The sequence below is a fragment of the Columba livia genome, chromosome 3, assembly GCF_036013475.1.
Source record: "Columba livia isolate bColLiv1 breed racing homer chromosome 3, bColLiv1.pat.W.v2, whole genome shotgun sequence".
Taxonomy (NCBI): domain Eukaryota; kingdom Metazoa; phylum Chordata; class Aves; order Columbiformes; family Columbidae; genus Columba; species Columba livia.
In genome coordinates, this window is record NC_088604.1 from 103429748 (window position 1) to 103447520 (window position 17773).

At 47.0% G+C, this 17773-nt stretch overlaps 2 protein-coding genes and 1 long non-coding RNA gene across 3 annotated transcripts in view; 2 read left to right on the plus strand and 1 right to left on the minus strand.

Annotated features, from left to right (window-relative positions):
• Nucleotides 1–2604, plus strand: part of CAPN14 (calpain 14) — a 29614-nt gene extending 27010 nt beyond the window's left edge. Inside the window, exon 22 of the mRNA XM_065058648.1 lies at nucleotides 32–2604. Coding sequence (XP_064914720.1) covers nucleotides 32–58 — 27 coding nt within the window. The 3' untranslated portion in view covers nucleotides 59–2604. The remainder of the gene's footprint in view (nucleotides 1–31) is intronic.
• Nucleotides 2605–7182: 4578 nt separating this feature from the next.
• LOC135579137 (uncharacterized) lies at nucleotides 7183–16916 on the minus strand. The gene is made up of 2 exons (XR_010471657.1): nucleotides 12309–16916; nucleotides 7183–10441 (listed from the first exon to the last, which is right to left on the minus strand). It is a non-coding gene; the product is annotated as an uncharacterized LOC135579137 (long non-coding RNA).
• A 161-nt stretch (nucleotides 16917–17077) lies between these two features.
• GALNT14 (polypeptide N-acetylgalactosaminyltransferase 14) overlaps nucleotides 17078–17773 on the plus strand; it is a 112415-nt gene continuing 111719 nt past the window's right edge. The window contains exon 1 of the mRNA XM_065058649.1: nucleotides 17078–17371. Coding sequence (XP_064914721.1) covers nucleotides 17243–17371 — 129 coding nt within the window. The 5' untranslated portion in view covers nucleotides 17078–17242. The remainder of the gene's footprint in view (nucleotides 17372–17773) is intronic.

Here is a 17773-nt window from a genome sequence, read left to right on the forward strand (position 1 = left end):
AATTCAACCTGCTTTCCCCATTATTTTGCAGTGGATGATGATGACCCTTTATTCCTGAAGCAATGCTGTAGAAGAGAGGACAACGAGGCCTGTGCTGGGATGGGGAAGGCTGCTTCGTATCAACTTTCTATGCACACTGGACTCTCTGGGCTCAGCTCTGCAACTTACCTTGTATGAAAATTCTTCCCCTCAAGCAGACTTGACCTGATGACCACAGACTTGGTGAACTGAAGTTTTGCTAATTAATGTATTTATTGTGAGTCCTGTTTCACTTCAGACGACCCTTCTGAGAAGAGACTGCTGGGTGCCAGCCACTACGGGTGCACAATGTGATGCCACAGAGCTGAGTCTTTGTGTCCACCTACTTCATGCTGACATTACACTGTTGTTGTTACTGGATGGCACATGCTGTGTAATGCCCAGAGGCTGTGCTTGGTGATGGGGCTCTTGAGCCTGGAAGGGAAACAGCTCCTCCCCTGAGAGGCTTGTCGTCTAATAGAGGACATCCCAGTTCTGCAGCTGCCAGGCCCATGGTAGAGGGCAGGAGTCTGTGTGCTTGTAGGGAAAAAGGGGTGAGAACTCTCTGAATGAACACTCTTCCCTAGCCATGACTTGGAAAGGTAATTTGCAAGCATTCAAACCATTTATTTTGCTTTTATAAATCAGCATAGCCCTGTTGAAATGAACCTAAGTTGATTTGACCAAGTGAATGAGCCGGGCTTCCAGCTCTTTGTGGATGGAGGCTGAGATGTTTGCATTTTTATTTCAGGAAGACAGTGGGTTTTCTCTGCAGATTGAAAAGTACAGTACAGTGAGAAGTAAACTGATCCCACATTAAGTCACTGGAGGCTGGCAGGGAATAGACCTTCTCTGTAGCATGATACTGGAGCAGTCTGGCAAAACATTTGCATATTTGTCAGTTACTTTTTATAAAGGAGGATGAGAGTGAGTATCTGTGTGTACTTTCAAACGATTGAGGCACATGTAGGTTGTAGCTAATTAAATAGTGGAGCTGGGTGTGTAGTTCTGAACAGCATTAGAGAACATGTTAGAAGTGGGACTATTCTCATCAAACTCCATGCTAGAGTTACTTGGTGCATCTATCTGTAGGATCCTTTTTCACTTTCTTACCATTTATTTCATTGGGCTGGAAATTTCCATGCTAAGTGCCTATTACAGGTTGCTGCTTTGATTCTTTTACATTCTAGCAGACAGCACAATTGTGTCTCTTTTTCTAGTCTGGGTGCCGAATGAAACAGAGCTCCAACAGGAATGAACGTATAATGAAAGGCCATACTCTTAATGCATTTTTAGGAAGAACTTACATTAAGCTTGCATAGGCAGCCTTCCCTCTGGCTTTTTGTGACTTTTTAGGCGCTCAGTCTCTTAAATGTCCTTTCAGACTGCATATGAGATTCGGGAGTGAGGTGGACTGTGGATAAGAATGTGAACATGAGTAAAAGGCTGATCACAGATGTGTGCTTACCACTGCATCAAAGCCTGTGCAACAGCATAAGCATATTTAGAGAGAAACCCCATCGCACGTACGTGTTCCCAGTCAGGAGGCATTATACAGTAGGCACAACAGTGTGCTTTATTCCCTGCAACAGTCTGTTTTTTAAAAGTATAATTTTCTGTTTTTATGAGAAAACTGTTAGAACCAGATAAATAGATAGCTTTGTTTGTACTTGTTTCTTACAGATGTTATATGGGTTGTCTATTCTGAGTGGCCCAATGTGGTGTCATTGGAGCCCCAGGGTTCTGATTTGTGCAGCAGAGTCAGTTAGGGGGTCATGGACATCCAGGGCCCTTGAGGGCCATGTCCCAGCTCTTTCAGCAGCTCCTACTGCAAAGCACATGCTCTCTCCTGACTGTCATGCCTCTCTTCCCTTTTGTGACTCGCAGCTGAACACGATGGTGCAAACTAAATTAGCCTGATTTAATTTGCACTCAGCTCAGTGGGGGATGTTATAAACACTGATTTACTGTGTACAGGAGCATCACTGGAAGAACCGAAAAGGTTGATTGAGAGAGCGTAGGTCTTGCTTTTTCAGCGCGTTCTGAAAAAGATGGTCCCCAGCACCCACAGGTATGGCCAGGGGAGTCTGCATGAGTGCAGGGTGTTCACAGCAGGACTCTGACATGATGGGATGAAAATCTGTCAGTCCCAACTGTGTTTGTTGCACTATGTGTGTAATCAGCTGAGCAAGAATTGTTAAAGGCTATGAGTATGCTGGACGTAGCTCTGCTACAGTGTGCAAAACTGTGGTGCAGGACACCCAGTTTCAAACTGCAGTTCATTTTAATGTTATACACATTGTTTTTTATATCAGGTTTTGTACTTATTTACTTCACACCTCCTTAATGCAGAGCAGTGTAATTGCAGGGAGATTATTTTGCTATTGATTACTTGATCCAGGAAAGAAACAAAATTCATCCATGCCGTGAATCACTAAGCATTTGCAGCAATAAACTTTATTGAGCCATGTGACTTGCTGTTACAGAATTGTAAAGAATGCTTTACTGGAATGATTATACCAAACCATGTACAATTCAAACTGAATTATCTGGCTCACAATAAAATGTTTCTGGCAAGGGCACCTACTCGGACACTGTGAGGCTTTTATATTGCTAACAAAATAACGTTTTCTGGGCAATTCTGAAGATATATTACTCCTCATTTACAATGTGCATTGTGGAAAAAATGGTCTAAAAGGCGGCTGAAGGATGCATTCGTTTGTAACCACAGTGTTTATAGAGATGCTGAGCTTTGCAGTGGGTGGTATTGCTCTAGCAGAAATGAAAGAAAAGTGGGGCTGCAGCTTGAGACTAGTATTGCTAATGAAAGTCCTTTTTGGAAAAGTACAAGAATAACAAATAACAAATAACAAGAATAGCAAATAATGGGTGGAGCATGAAGAGGAGCTGGATGATACACTGCAACAGTAAGTCTGAGATGGAATTGAAAGGAACTAATTAACCTTTTGCAAGCAAAATATTCAGCTAGAGCTTGTTGCCATAAGATGCACAGGCACAACTGGAAGTATTTTGTGTTTCCTGGTATAGTTGGTGTACACGTTTAGTGTGCAGTCAGGGTACAGCTGGTACCTGCCAACCTTGCTGTGTGTGTTCTGCATGGTCAGGGCTTCTCTCCAGATGACAACAGGATGGGCTCTGCTCTCAAGCCTAACAGAATTCAAACAGGGGTTATGACTTCCAGCATCGACAAGCACACCTGGAGCCATCATCGCCTCAGGGAAGAGCTGTGGCAGAGACCTGACAGTTTGGCATCAAGCAAAAGGCAAAGAGCTGCCCTCTGGAGACAAACTACCCCAAGGCAAATCACCCCAAGATGATGGGGTACCTTTGGACAGCTAGCAATTGACCACCTTTGGAGAGGTACCAAGCTGGGCCAGGTTTGAGGGCTGGGTATTTCTGCCTATCTGTGTATTTATTTCTGGGCAATTAAATGAAATAATTTAATTAATAATATAATAATTTAATTAATTTAATTAATAAAGTAACTAAAATTTGATTGAATGAAAATCTACGTGCTGTTGAGCCACTGCAGTGTATTCCTCTGTCTGAGGTCACATCTCTTCAACAATTTTAGAGTACAGCCAACAAGACTCCTGCCTTAACTAAAGGCATGTTAGTCCTTTGCTGTGAGTTGTTATATTAATGTAAGTGGCTACTGCACCAACCATCATCATGGTTGGCCAAGCTGTGCCAGTGGACTTCGACCATACCCTGAGATTCTCTGTGCAGAGTGAATAATATGTTGCTTCGTTTTTAATTATTAAGCAACAGCTGTAATCCTAACTCAGTCACCCACAAAAGGGATCTCTAAAGGGCAAGTTGTCATTGCACTGGAGTCACAACAATGAGGACTTTGAAGCTTTTGTAAGAAAAAGCCTGTTTCCCAGGGCAGGTGGTGCACGAAGGCTGGCAGCTGAGTAGAGCGGGTGCAAGGGGTCCCACCAGTGTAGACCTTTGCGTGGGGCAGTGATGGGCATGAAGAGACAACATGGGAATGTGGAGTCAAAGCCACTGCCAAATCTGAGTGTCCACCAGTCCTTGCTCACCTCCTCTCCAGTCCTAAAACCCCCCATGAGACTCAAGTAAAAGAGTAGGGTTTCAAAATCTGAAAACCTTAAGCATTGTTTCCTTTGTGAGCTTTTTCAGGCCAATGCTTCAAGCTTTCTGCCCAGACATGGAGGACTGGGAGACTTTTCCCCCAATATTAGTCCTACTGGGCTTCCTTCAGCTGAAGGCAACCCTGTGCTACAATGAGGAAGAGGAGTGAAAAGCTGGAGTTTCCCACAGGTGTGACATTTTCATCCAGACTCAGAAGAGTTATAGGCAAAAATCCCTTTTGTCATTATTTACAGTGCCACAGTGCTGAGGGGTGAAGATCAGGTCCTCAGGGTGCTGGCTGCTGTGTGACCCAAAGAGCAGAACTTGCCATCTGTTATGCTTAGAAAAAGAAGTACAACTGTCTGTGTTAACCCCGGGGCTCTGCAGTCCAGACTTGATCTGAACCTCAGATTCCTAAAGCCTAGCCTACCAGCTCCTTTTCCCTTTGCGTACCAGAGTGTTGCTGCTCTGAAATCCCCATCCTGCTATGAGACAGGTTTTTCCCATGAGCAACGCTTCTTTCTCACATGCACCCAGGAGCTCGAGTTATGATCCCATCCCAAGGCTTGGCAAGAAGCCAGTGATCGCTGGGCAGTTCTTCTGCACCTCGCTATCTGCACACACACCCCTGCACATTCCCATGTACCCCATGTCACATTCCTCAAAAACAGTCACAATACTGTGCTGAAAAAGAGGGGGAAAAGATGATCTTTATTTTTATTCTCCTCTTCTGTTCAGGGAGCAGCTCCTTGCAGAATGAAATGCTAACGAGCGCCTTTGCCTTCCCTTCCTGCTGTGTCTTACTCTGGGTTAGACCTGAAATGCAGTATCACCAAGCTTGAAGTTCAATTTATCAGTGCAGTCAGGATTGATTTGTTACACTACCTGTTCTGGGGAAATGAATGTCTCCATCGCGCTCCCTTCCAATGCAGGCAGACCTTTGTTTTGCTCAGATCAGCTATGTAATGTAGGAAGCTGACATTCCACAGATAAAGGAAAAAAACTACAAAATCCTGACTAATTCTACCCAGCCTGGCAGAGCCAGAGACTGATGCCACTTGCAAAGCACCCACCTGGTGGTGTGTTGGCTGCAGATACCAGGCAGAAGTGCTCTCTGTCTAGGCTTACCTCCTACTTTTTTGTTGTTGAAGAAGTGGTGAAAAGTGTCAAATAAAATTATTATTTGGTGAATTACATGTCTCCTTTATGACTAATAATGTTATAGCCGGGTGTTCAGGGTGGTCCTTGGAGCTCAAATTCATAGTAAAAGTCAGGTTGAAAACGGAATTGTTTTTTGTACATCTTTTCAGCAGTTTTGTGAGACAATGGAATGGGCTTTGGTACTGCTGCTGAGGACGAAAATTTTCACTTGTAATCTAGCACAGGGCCTCTCCATTAAGAAAGCACACAATTAAAATTCCAGTTTGTTCCCAAAGCCCATTTTGACGGGATATTTAGTGAACCATATACAAATGTGGAAATTACATTTTCAGATTCAAAAGACCCACAATGTGGATTGCTGTGAAGAGCCAATTTTAAAAGACCTGTATTTTTTCTAACAAGCCATGTACACATCTCACGTGGAAGGAAGGGTTAAGAGCTGAGCACCCTGCGGAAACACGTGGAGATCCTCACGCTCCTGCAAATGTGGCTACGAGAAGGATGTCTATAGCTGGTGCTCATTAAGCGAGACGAAATGAAAGAGGTAGTTGCTCTAAAGTAGCTTTTTTTCCTCAGGTAAAAGCAGGATTTCTTTCTCATAAATACACTGCAGCCTGACATAAACCACTTATTGCTTGAAACCAGCTCTGCGCTGCTGAAGAGCTGGAGCTCGTGAGTGAGAAACTGGGTCTTGAGCAACCCTGACCTGGCTGCTGGCAGTGGGGATGCTGCTTTTTGCTTGGGCTGAGGCTGCAGAAGGTTCCTGCCTCTGTGGCTAAATGCTGAGTTTCCAGAGGATGCGAGGAGCAGGATTATGTCTGAGATAGCCTCCTTACCGCTGTCTCTCTCTTTTCCTGCTGCCCCCTTCAAAACCGATGTGTTTGCTGGGAATACTGTTCCAGAAATTGTGGCCATGCCTGCTCTGCAAGTCTCTAGATCCAGCCCCCTGTTAGTGTGGTTCCCCTAAAAACTGAGCAGGCAACACAGAGCTTTGGAGCACACGGTGAGCACCTCCCTTCCAGGGAAGGGTAATGGAAATGACCATGGGCTGTTTGGGATGCAGGAAATATCTTGAGGGGCTGCACATCTTTGGGTATGAGATCTCATGTTGTCCCTTCTCTGTAACTTGGGTGTTTATTGTCATTTATTGTGTTTCCTTTAAAAAGGAAAAATAAAACAAACTCAACATCACCTACTCTTCTTACCCGTTCCTTAATCTTACACACAGCTCAGGAAACCCTCATAAAAACTGCCTCTACTTTTAGGGCATGGGTGCACATGTATCAACAGACTAAACCTGAAGGGCTGAGGTGTTCCCCTGGCTCCCCTGAACATTAGCTCCAGCTCTCCAGACTGATGTCTGAAGTCACACAGCAACTGGCTCATGTCGGACCATGTGTCCCAGCACCAGGGTCTGACTGCACCCCTGAGAGTGGTGGGACAGACTGCTGGAGATCTTATTCTAACTTGGAGCCATGCTTGTCAGAGCCCTTTTCTGAAACTCAGGTGATGCCCATGCTGAGCACATCCATTGTGTCCAACTTCTACCCGCATTGTGTCGTTCAGTGATACTGGAGAAAAGTTGGTCTGATGTTAAGATGCTTACCTTCGGGGATGACAGAGAACTGTGATTCCTGGCCTCCCAATAGTCATCAGGCAAATATGGACAACAGAAATAACCCTGAGCATCTCCAAAGTAGTTTCATCTGAAGGGCACACAATTTTTGAACAGCCGAGATGAGCATTACTGAGAACTCAATTTCCACTTCAGCCTGCTCTTCTACTTTTGCAGGGCAGAGCACAGAAGCAAGGCTTGGGCACTTCACAGCCATCGTCTGGATCAATATTTTCCAATGTGCACAAGTTTCCAAGAGTTTAAACTGCTGAGTTTTGCAGAACTTTAATTGTATCAAATGCAAAAAAGAAAGGGATACTCTATCAAACTAACACATAGCTAAGCACATAGAGAACTTAGGGGATAAATTAACAGAAAATAATTCATATGCTGCAAGAATAAATTGCTGAGTCCAGTAGAAGGTACCCTTATTTCTTCCTCTTTTTTTTTTTTTATTTGAATGGTTCACAAATACCTGGAAATACAAAATCTCAGGAGAAATTTGGTGGAAAGACCACGTGGAGGTGCCATCACTCAACACTGCTCTCTAAATTATTTAGAACGCTGAAGTAAATCTGACGAACATCAAAGAACTTCTGTCAGCTCCAGCCACCTGAAACAGGTGAAGCAAGCTGAGAAGTCCACATTGCCTTGCTGAATTAAGGTACCAAAACCTAAGCTGCAAACATGTCTGTCACTGGAGAGCTCACCATGACAGTAAATGAAGCCTTTCCTGCTTGATTGTGAGGTAGACATTCATCCTTCCTCAAATTCTTTAAAGCAACTAGAGGAACAGATCCTCAGGTGGTCCACACTGTTGCATACTCATGAAAGTCAGGATCAGCTAAGAGTGTTTCTTCTCAATGACTTGGCATGTAAGAAGAGCTGCCTCTAGTTAGCAGGTTCTTGAGAGCAAAGCTTAGTGAGAAAGGCTCCTGGTTGTCAGTAAAGCTGCTCCTGTGCTGGGTGCTAGTGCCCTTCCCAGCATGGGTCCGGGAGCTGAGCTGGCTGTTCTGCAGGGCTGAGTCTCAGGGTGAAGGTCCTGCAGCATCAGGTAAGGCTGCTTGTCTGCTTTTTGTGTTAAGCCACTGCTGAATAACCCTGGGCTTGGGATCTCAGGGATGAAGGATGAGGCTGTCCTGATGTTAATAGGATGTAGTTGTAACAGGATTAACCCCTTCTGCATTGCTCAGGCAGCAGGGTTAGAGTACCTCAACGGTGAGCATGCTTTGGTGTGGCCCAGAGGGTAGAAGGTGGGCACATGGTGTAGCCCAGCTCTGGGGGTCTACAAGGCTATGCTAGCCTGCCATGAGGTACTATTGTCCCCCAAAACTGAGGACAGTTCTGGTTGCTTCTGGACTGTGCAGGGCAGAGCCAGCCTGGGACCTGAGCCCCTCCCTCCTTTTATCCAGCACACGGAGGAAGAAAATTCAAGAATCCATCCTCCTCGGTCAGGCTTTTTGCTCAGCATTTCAAACCTAGAAAATGCTCCTCTCTCTCCTGCTCCTAGTCTCAGCTTGCTGAAACAAAGATGAAAAGCCTGAATTCATGTAAAGGTACTTTAATGGCAACCCAAACAGGCTTCCTTGAGCAGATTAACTGTCTCCTGGACTGAGGGGAGTTTCAGCTTTAACAAAATGGGTTTATGAGAAAAATATAGCTAGTCCTGCAAAGGTGAATTTCATAAAGGTGGGCACAGTGAAGACATGAGATGCTGGTAAAAGGTTATCTGGAACGTATAGCTGAGTTCTAGGTCTTTAGACATAGCTTAATTTTTTCTATAAACAAATAACACATTCATTTACATGAATAATCCACATTTCTTATGCAAATCATTTCCCTACTGCTGTTCCCTCTGAGAATAATATTCGGTATAATTACCGCATTTATTTAGTGAATCTATTTACACAGGGTAGCTCTCTGTCCATGAATGCTCTTCACCAGAGAGGCCCAAAGAGCAACAGGGGAGCCCGAGCTGCCAGTCATGTGCGCCCTCTGCTTTCTATTTTTGTCCTGATAAAGCATTTTGGGACCGTTTGAGATGCCTTGGCAAGAGCAGAAGGATGTATGTCAGCATCCTGCCTCCATTCTGGGGAGAGCACCTGCTGCTGATGGGAGGCAGCTTTCCCCTGCTCGCTCGCCTGCTGTCTGAGCCCCAGCTAACTATAATGAGGCAAGGCACTCGGAATAATAACTTTCCTTTGGGTATAAGGCTATCTTAATTTTTTGTGTGTTTAAGTTGGTAATTGCCACCGAGTTTGAAAATCTTCCAGGTTTTACCACTCTTAATTATGTTCTCATGCATATGCATCGTCCGCTTGTGCGCTCATTACTGTGAGGAGATCAGAACCTGAAACGTTGGAGCCATTTCTTCCAATTATCTCCCATACGCAGAATTTCCTGAGAAGTACCTGTCCTGTGTGGGATAGCCCAAGCTGTTTGCAGCACATCTTGCTGTCCAGAGCATGTTCTGCTCTGTGTGGTCAAATCTAGATGCGTCTCACTCGGGTTTCTCCTACCTGGGATGTCCCCTTGCTCATAGCACCAGCTGCTGAAATGCTTGTTCAGGGGAAGTTACTACAATGTCCTAATGGGAAATATTTCAGCTTTCTAGGACCCTGATTGCCTCTTTACCTGTTCTTTTTGCATCTATTGATCGTTCTGTTTCAACAAGAGCCTCTGGGACTAACAAACTCTAACAGGTTTGAATGCATTAATGAGGTGTTATGCAGGGAAAGAAAAATAACGCTGTTGGGCATCTAACTTGTTTTTGCTCAATAACAGCAAAACAAATTTGTGCAATTAAACATTACTTTGTTTTATAAACAGCAGCCTTGAAATTTCGTCCTGCTAGTGGGAAAATGAAGCTGTTGCTTTGTTTTCTAACCAACAGCAATGATTTCATGATGGAAAATGAGATTTTAATCCACCTGAGGACGTTCAGGGTTGACAATTGTTCCTGTGTATAGGTAGGCAGGTAGGCAGGATTTGTTGCACGGTGTATATTTTCCTGTAGGAGATCACAGTGGATCTCATTAAAAGATCAATGTGGGGCAAGCATAGACCTTGAGGTTATGCCTGCTTTTTGCACAGAGTAGCTGTTTGCTTTTAACTGTTTTTCAAGGAGATGCAGGTTTAGTTGTTAGCCCCTCGGAGGTTTTGCATTGAGAGCAGGAGATTGTCTGATCAAATATAAATCTTTATACATAGAGCATTTGATTGTATATGGAAAAAAATGTCTATTCCCAGACACTTCACCTAAATAATGGGATTGAAGTATCGTTAGGTGGTGTGTGGCTCACTCTCTTCAGCTTTTGGATCCCCGAAGAAAGCGGGATGAATAGTCAAGATTTCTTTTTTCTACAAAACATTTTGTAGGTGGAAGAGGGTAAAACTTTTCATCCAGCTGTGAAAATGCTCCTTACCACAAAATGCCTGGTGCAATATTACATATTGCCAGCTGTGTGGCATCAGGCCACAGTTACATATCACAGAAGTAGAGATTTGGCTCTGAAGTCTGCTTAACACCTGCACACAAAAGGAGAGAGGCATTAAAGGTGCTTTAAGGACAAAGCTTTATTTTGGCTAATGTGTTCTCTCACCCATCCCCTGACTTGGTTTTTATTCTGTTGAGTGTCACCTGTCCAAACTCCAATTATGGGCTTGAAGGTGTCTAAGGGCTAAAGGGACTGATTTAGCCTATTCACAGTAACAAAAGGGTTTTGTCGGAATTCTGGCAGGGTTCTCTGCTCTCTTAGAGATGGATGGGGGTGTGTGTGCAGATGCATGCACAGGGGAGCACATCTCCTTGGGAGGCAGCTGAGCAGCTCTGCTGCCCCCGTGGTGTTCCAGCAGCACTGAGGTCCCCCAGGAGCAGGAGTGCCTGCCAGAGCTGTGCTGAGAGCCGCAGGGGGCCTGGGTCCTTATGGTAAAGATTCATCTGCCCTGTGCTATGTTTGCATATTGATTGTTTGCTGCAACTTGGTGTGTGAAGCTATCTGCTGCCTTTTGTCCCAAATGCTCTTCTGTGGCTCTTTGTGGTGGCTGCCTCTGGTTGCTGATGCAGTGACCTGAAGCTACACAGCTGCCCTCTGGCCACAACACTGAAAAGACAGGCTGCGCGATCAGCAGCCATCACTTTTCCATGGGCTCTTCCCAGAAAATGCCAGTGTTGGGGAGCATTAGGAGAGATGATCAACCACTGGAGACATCTGGAGACATGCAGGGCACAGAAGACATGGCTCTGCTGTGGCAATAAGTTACACAAAAGCAGAGCTGGTCAAATGCAGCCAGTGAACAATACTGAAGGTGGTCACAGCAGATGAGCACTACCCAAGGGATCTGTTCTTGTGCTCCCTAATATGTCCCTCAACCACATGCTGAGGTCAATGTTTCTCCCTTCAAACCTCCCATTGCTCTGATCCTTGTTCCCACACCTGTTTGTACTGGTGCCACCGGGCACATGGCAATGCTGGGAGCCAGTAAAAAGACTGCATCGAACCTAGAAACACCTGTGCTGCAGTAAATGGAGACAAAGACTGGGGAGAATGTGAATTAAACACCAGTCCAAGTGGGTGGCCATTTGATTGCAGTTGCTAAAATGCAAGATAGAATACCTTGTGGTAGGAAAGAATTACATCCCACAGTCCTCCAGCCTTATTATGGAGAAGTCTTTGCATTTGTCCCAAGCGGTCGGGGACCTCAGAACCACCTCCTTCATCTGCGAAGCTAGGCTGAAGGTGGGAGCCTGACTTGTAGAACTGCAAGTGAATGTCTGGATGTATGCTGGTGCCCATCTACTTGAAGAACAGCTTGTGTTCCTGCAGATGACTTGATGAGAACTTCAATTAGCAAATGCTATTAAAGTGGCTCTCCTCTTTATTATTTTTTTTAATGCACAGCATTTCCTGACAGCTTAAACCTTTAATTAACTGGAGATGCCATCATGGAAAGTTTGCTAGAGAAGAATGCTTGTGGTTTAATTAAAAAGAAAAGAATCCTTTACAGTTACTGAAAAAGATCTGCTTGCAACTCCAAAGCCCGCAGGATTTCCTCCATTTCCCTTTGTGATTGCAGCAGTGGGTAAGGAGGTGCAGAGCGATTCTGTTGCCTGAGTGTAGAAGGTGAGGGCTTCACAGCTTCATGTTTGACCCTCCAGTTTGGGCTGCAGATGTAGGACAAGCTACAGTTCTGTTATCGTGGTGAGAGAAAGCACACACCCAGCTATAAATCTTTTACTTCTTTTAGGAGAACTTTACCTTATAGTTCTCCTTTTATGGGGCTAGAGCTGTCTCCAACATTTGTGGTTTTCTCTGAGGGCACACAGGGAGAACATTGTTCAACATAGTCACAGATTTATTTTTTTTGGCTTACAATATAGCACAACAGGGCTTACCTGCCACAAAAATGTAGGATAATCTCTTCAGTATCTTCAACAGCCTTCACAGAATCTGCTTTTTGAGATGGTAGACTACTGCCTGAGGTGGCAGAGAGTCCTCGCTGTTGTCCACAACCCTGAGGACTGTGTGTGATGGGAGCTGTATCTTGGAACCAGCAGCTCAGGACACACATACCCGTGCAGCAACATGCCACAGGGACAAGGCAGAGTGGTGACAAGCGCTGCAGAGCTGGTGGACTCCCCTGGCAAAGCAACAATCTCTCCTTGCTCCTGTGCAAAGGACCTGTGACTTCTCCCCTTCTTCTACTCATGTTGACTGGATTAGGAACAGATCAAGTGACCTGGAGGCTTTCTGAGCAGCTGCAGATCCGAAAAGGGATTTTTGTTCTTGTATTAAATATAAACCTGGAATAGTCGCTGACATGACTGTTCACATTCAAAGCACAGCTCCACCCCTAGACAAGTAGCAAATGGTTTCTGAGTCACCCCTGGGGAGCAGGTTGGGGCTGGCGGGGCGGTGCCTGGGCCAGGGACATGTGTTGGCTTGCTCTCTGGGAGCCCTGCAGTCAGGCTGGCACCTCGGCTGATGGGTGACAAGGGACAGCTGGGCTTCTTGTGAAACATGCCAATGCTCAGCACTTGCCAAAACAGTTATTTGGGAGCAGCTTTGACGTGCTCTCCGTCCTCTCCCGGCGCTGTCTTCAGTGTGGTTAAATGCAGTAAGTGCAGCACACCCTCTTCCATGGGGTGGGGAGAGAAACTTCTGTGTTAGCTTCTTTCCCCAAGCCTGGAGCAGGGACCGCAAGGATGTGTTTGACCACTGAATGAAATCCATCTCCCTGTGTAACCATATGGCCATGCTGACCCTTTCAAACACAGATCTTATTTTTGCAAACAAATTCCTCCTGATATATCTGCTACTGCAAGCAGGATCTCTTTGTCGAGAAGCTGCATTGCCATAAACAGCAGGAAGACCTGGGCTGCCCTGAACTGCTGGCTCTGCACCAGGTCCTCCCCTGGCACTGGGTCTCTGTGTCCTAGAAGCCCTTTCTCAGCCAGAGCTTGGCGGGGTTGCTCCATCTTACAAGAAGCTGTGGTGTTCAGCATCCTGCGTCAGGGATAGATTTTGATCCTTTCCTCAAATCACTTCTCAAACCTACCTGTTTATCACCCTTTCAGATTTCCAGGAACAAAACACAAACTATTTGTGATCCTTTTGGAAAAGAAACTTGTTTTTTCTCTGGGTGGGATTTCAGATGTGAGCCAAACCCAGGCGTATTCCCCGTATAAACTGCACCGAAGCAGTGCCTGGGTGGTTTGCAGACCCTAGTGAGATTAAATTCTCTTGAAATGTGCTTTTACAGGTGTCCTTGAAACAGTGAGGAGAGCTACTTTCTCCGACCACCCTTTCCTTCAATTCAGGACCCCACCGCCTGAGGTTGCGATTGTGGAGTTTTCCTTTCCACTCAAAATTTATGTGTCGTGGTTGAGATGGAAAAACGACATAGACCAAGTTCTTCCAGGATGAAAGTAGTAGATGCCATTTATTGCCAGAAATGCATTTTTATACAGTTTTACCAATTCATGTGTCTCTTCACTATTGGTTACAAGTTACAGCAGTAACATCTCATTGGCTATTTTTGCTATCATCAATGTTACTCTTCTACTCCCTTCTCTCTCACGGGTACATCCTTAACATCTCTGGATACTCCTTTACTCCCATCTTTCTCACCGGTAGGCCTTCATATCTTCAAGGCTAATTTCTGTTGCCATGTCCTCCATCAGGGAATCCACAGACCCACCGTAGTACCCCACAATTCTGTCATATTTCTGCTCTCATGAAACAATCACTTTAATCAACTTTGTAGTGCCAACAAATGCTAAATACCCGTTTCCTACACTTTTTTTTCCTGTCTCTAGATGTACTGCTGGCCTTAAATTTTGCTCTCTTGGAAACACGTAGTATGTTATGGACCTCACTTGTAAAGCAACTGAGATTGGCAGATGAAAAAAACAGAAAAATGGGGAAGATAGGCCCATCAATAATATAATAGCAATTTTTTTCTTTTTTATTGCTGTGGTTTTAATGGAATTGCAGTAGGATTTTTATACAAGTCTCTGAAAGTCTATGACTTCAGATAACTCTGAACCTAGAGATTTGTAGTCTTGCCTTATTCTTGTTTAAATAGCTGTTACCATCCTCTGCTCAATATATTACCTGTCGCAGCACACACGCTCACAGTCAGGAGCAACAGACTTTTTTGGAGATCATATGCATCACTAGCGCTCCTCGAATCTCCCGTCTCACCACATACCCGCACAGAGCAGGTACGGGGCTCCAGCAGGCAGGGCTTTGTTCGGTGTCACCGTGGTGCTCGTGGTGTCACCTCCTCGCCGGTATAACGGCAGCGCTAGCAGGAACGGGTCAGGCCTTTGCCTGTTATCTCTGCGGGCACAGCGGGTTATTCATCACAGCGTCGAGCTCTGCCAATAAAGCTTTCCCTCAGCAGAGGGAGTTGTTTCTCAAGGTAATAAGATAGCATTATCTGATTGCATCTTTGTCAGGTCTGTCCTATTTATTACCTTACTTGTAATCTAATTTGTAATGTATTTCCCTGATATTTTCTATATTTCCCCCTTATATTTTGTAATAACTTCCACTGAAAGTCTGACCTATGAAAAAGACAAGGTTTTTAATCCAGCTTTGAATGATAACACCCAGGTGCCTTTATCTGGAAAAGCTCTCCTAACACAGAACGAGGTATGGTAGGAAAATCTCGGCACCCTCTGCGAATGTGCTGGGGGAAATGCTGCGTTACAGCAGTCAAGGTCATTTCATCCCAGTTGGGGAAACACCAGTGGTGACTTTCTACTTGTGGCAAGATGATATTTTTGGTCAGAGAGCCATTCTTATCACAAATGTGGTTAGAAGAAGGTATGTCAGAGGTAGCAACCAGCCTGTGCCAATAGCTGTGGTAGACACAAGGTAAGAAGACAAATATAAGCCCTGTGCAAAGCTACCATTGATGAGCCTTAGCTTTCAGGAGAAAACATAAAATAACAGCTTGGGGAAGAGAGCAACACCTGCTGCATTTACCTGCAGGTCCCTTCTAGGTTGGGTAGAGATGTCTCATGGTGGCAGAGCTGGAGTGCAGTGGTCCAGCTACACTGACCATGGGCCTGAGGAAGGTTAGTTGGTGTGGCACCATGGGAATTGGTGGCATTTTCAGGCTGGCATGGGCCTCCCATGCAGTGTCAGGTTGACGGCTCACCATGGCACAAGGGCTTTCCACTCTGTTCCCACGCGGTTCTGCTCCTGCTTGGCCATGCTGTTGAAGCTTGTTTTGCAACGACAACCTAAGCCTACCCACTGGACCTGGATTTCATTGTTCTGATAAAGGCATTTCAAAGTCAGACGGCCTTGAAACAAAGAAAGAGAAATGTCCCTTTTTGTGGATGCTAATGAAATTTTTATCTGGGCATCTTTCTGTGAGTGCTGGGCCTGAGAGGCATGGATTTTGTTGGGGGAGAAGGGCTTACTGAGTCCTGGAAATAAATCGGAGAAGGACAGACGATGAAGATCGCAAATGATAAATTAGCAAGTGACAGAAAACAACTGCAGGAAATAATAAAACCAAGAGGAGTGTGTGGGAAACGCATAGGAGAGGCTGTTTACAACATGTGCATCGGACTTTCCAGCATTTGACATCTTATCTCAGACTCATTCCATATGTTACTTTATGCATGGATTCCTGTTTTTATGGGGTTTGTTCTGTAGTTCTTGTACTAACAGGAATGACTCACATCTGCTCCAATACTTAATTTATTCTCTAATGTCTTCTGCAAGGGATTGCTCAGCTTGTGCAATACTTGTCAGTGGCAGGATCGAAGGGCAGTGAGTAAGGCAGGTGAGCAGGGACAGCTGGGCAAGGCAGCTCTTTTCTGGAGTCCTACTCCAGGGGTTTTTTTTGCCCTCAGCAATGTCTGTAATTCCCACTTTGGCTGCCCTGCGTGGACAGGGTTGCTGTGCCAGGGCTGTGTGTGGAGCCAGCAGGGAACGCTCCACGGGACAGGGATGACACTGAGGGCCATCCCTGCAGGACCATGGCCTGGGACCAAGCTGTAGCTGGCATACCAACAGCTGCCCTGCTCTGTGTCAATGATTATGATTTTATTTTTTAAGTGCTCTTGACAGCTCTGGAGATTCACATCTTCTCTTCCAAATCCAGTAATTAAATTCCACCTACCTGAATTCCCCCTGCTGTTTCAATTGGATAAATTAATCTTCCCGTCATGTCTGAGCCTCCTCTGTGTGTTGTTGAACGCTGGCCTCCCCTCGCCTCAGCGCCGGACCAGGACCGGGACGGGGACCAGGATGGGGACCGGACGGGCCAACTTCGCCGCGGCGCTGCCGGGCCCCGCGCGTCCTTTCGCGCTCGGCTCGGGGGCGCTGGAAAGTGGCCGGGACCCACGCACGGTGCGTGGCCGGGCAGAGAAACGGGCGGCCCCGATGATACACATCCCCTCCGCCCCCGAACCGCTGTGCCCGGTGCCGCCGTCCCCGGGTGGCCGCAGCCCCCCCAGGCGCGGTCCCCGGAGGGGCGGGCAGGGCAGCGGCGCGGCCCCGCAGCTGCCCCACCGGGCCGGGGTGGAAGATCGGCTGTCTGCGTGCAGCACCTTCCCCCGGCGAGCGGCTCCGGCACCGGCTCCAGCCCCCCTCCTGCCGGCGCCTCCTCTTCCTCCTCCCCTCCCCTCCCCTGCAGAGCATGCACAGCCCGGGACTCGCATCGCCGGCTCCGAGGCGGGCGGGCGAGACCCTTCTCCCCGCCTAGTCCCGCTCCCGCTGCCCCCGGAGGCGCCCACCGCCCTCCCCTACCCCATTCCCGGCCCTTCATCCCCCACCTCTCGGACTTTTCCCACCCCTCCCGAGGATGAGGCGGCCGACGCGGCGGCTGGCGCTGTCTCTGCTGGGGGTGCTCTGGCTCGCCGCGCTCCTTCTCTTCTTCTTCGGGGCGAGGAGGAAGTTGGAGGCGGCGGGAGCCGAGGGGCACACGCCGGAGGTGAGCAAGGGGCGGCGGGGCCGGGACGCAGCCGGTGGGCAGGGCGCGCCGCCGCCCGGGGAAGAACTTCCCGGCGGTTTTCGGAATCCCCCACCTCGTCGCGCTCCCCTTAAAGTTTTGCATCGGCTCTGTGCCTGCAGGGGTGGGTCGGGCCCTTTCCTCACTCCCCCCGACCCGGTGATTAACCCCCCTGGTCGCGGTGCTCCCCTCTGCACGGCCTTGGGAACCGGCAGTCCCAGCCGTCCTCCTGCCCTATTTTAGCGGGGGCTGCAGCCGTCGGGGCTCCTGACCCGCGGGTGCTGCCGGCGTTACCAGCCCTTTGCCCCGCCGCCAACTTTGAGCATCCCACGTTTCGGGCCTTGAGTCCCTGGGGAGCGGGGAGACAGGTGCGCTCCGAGGAAA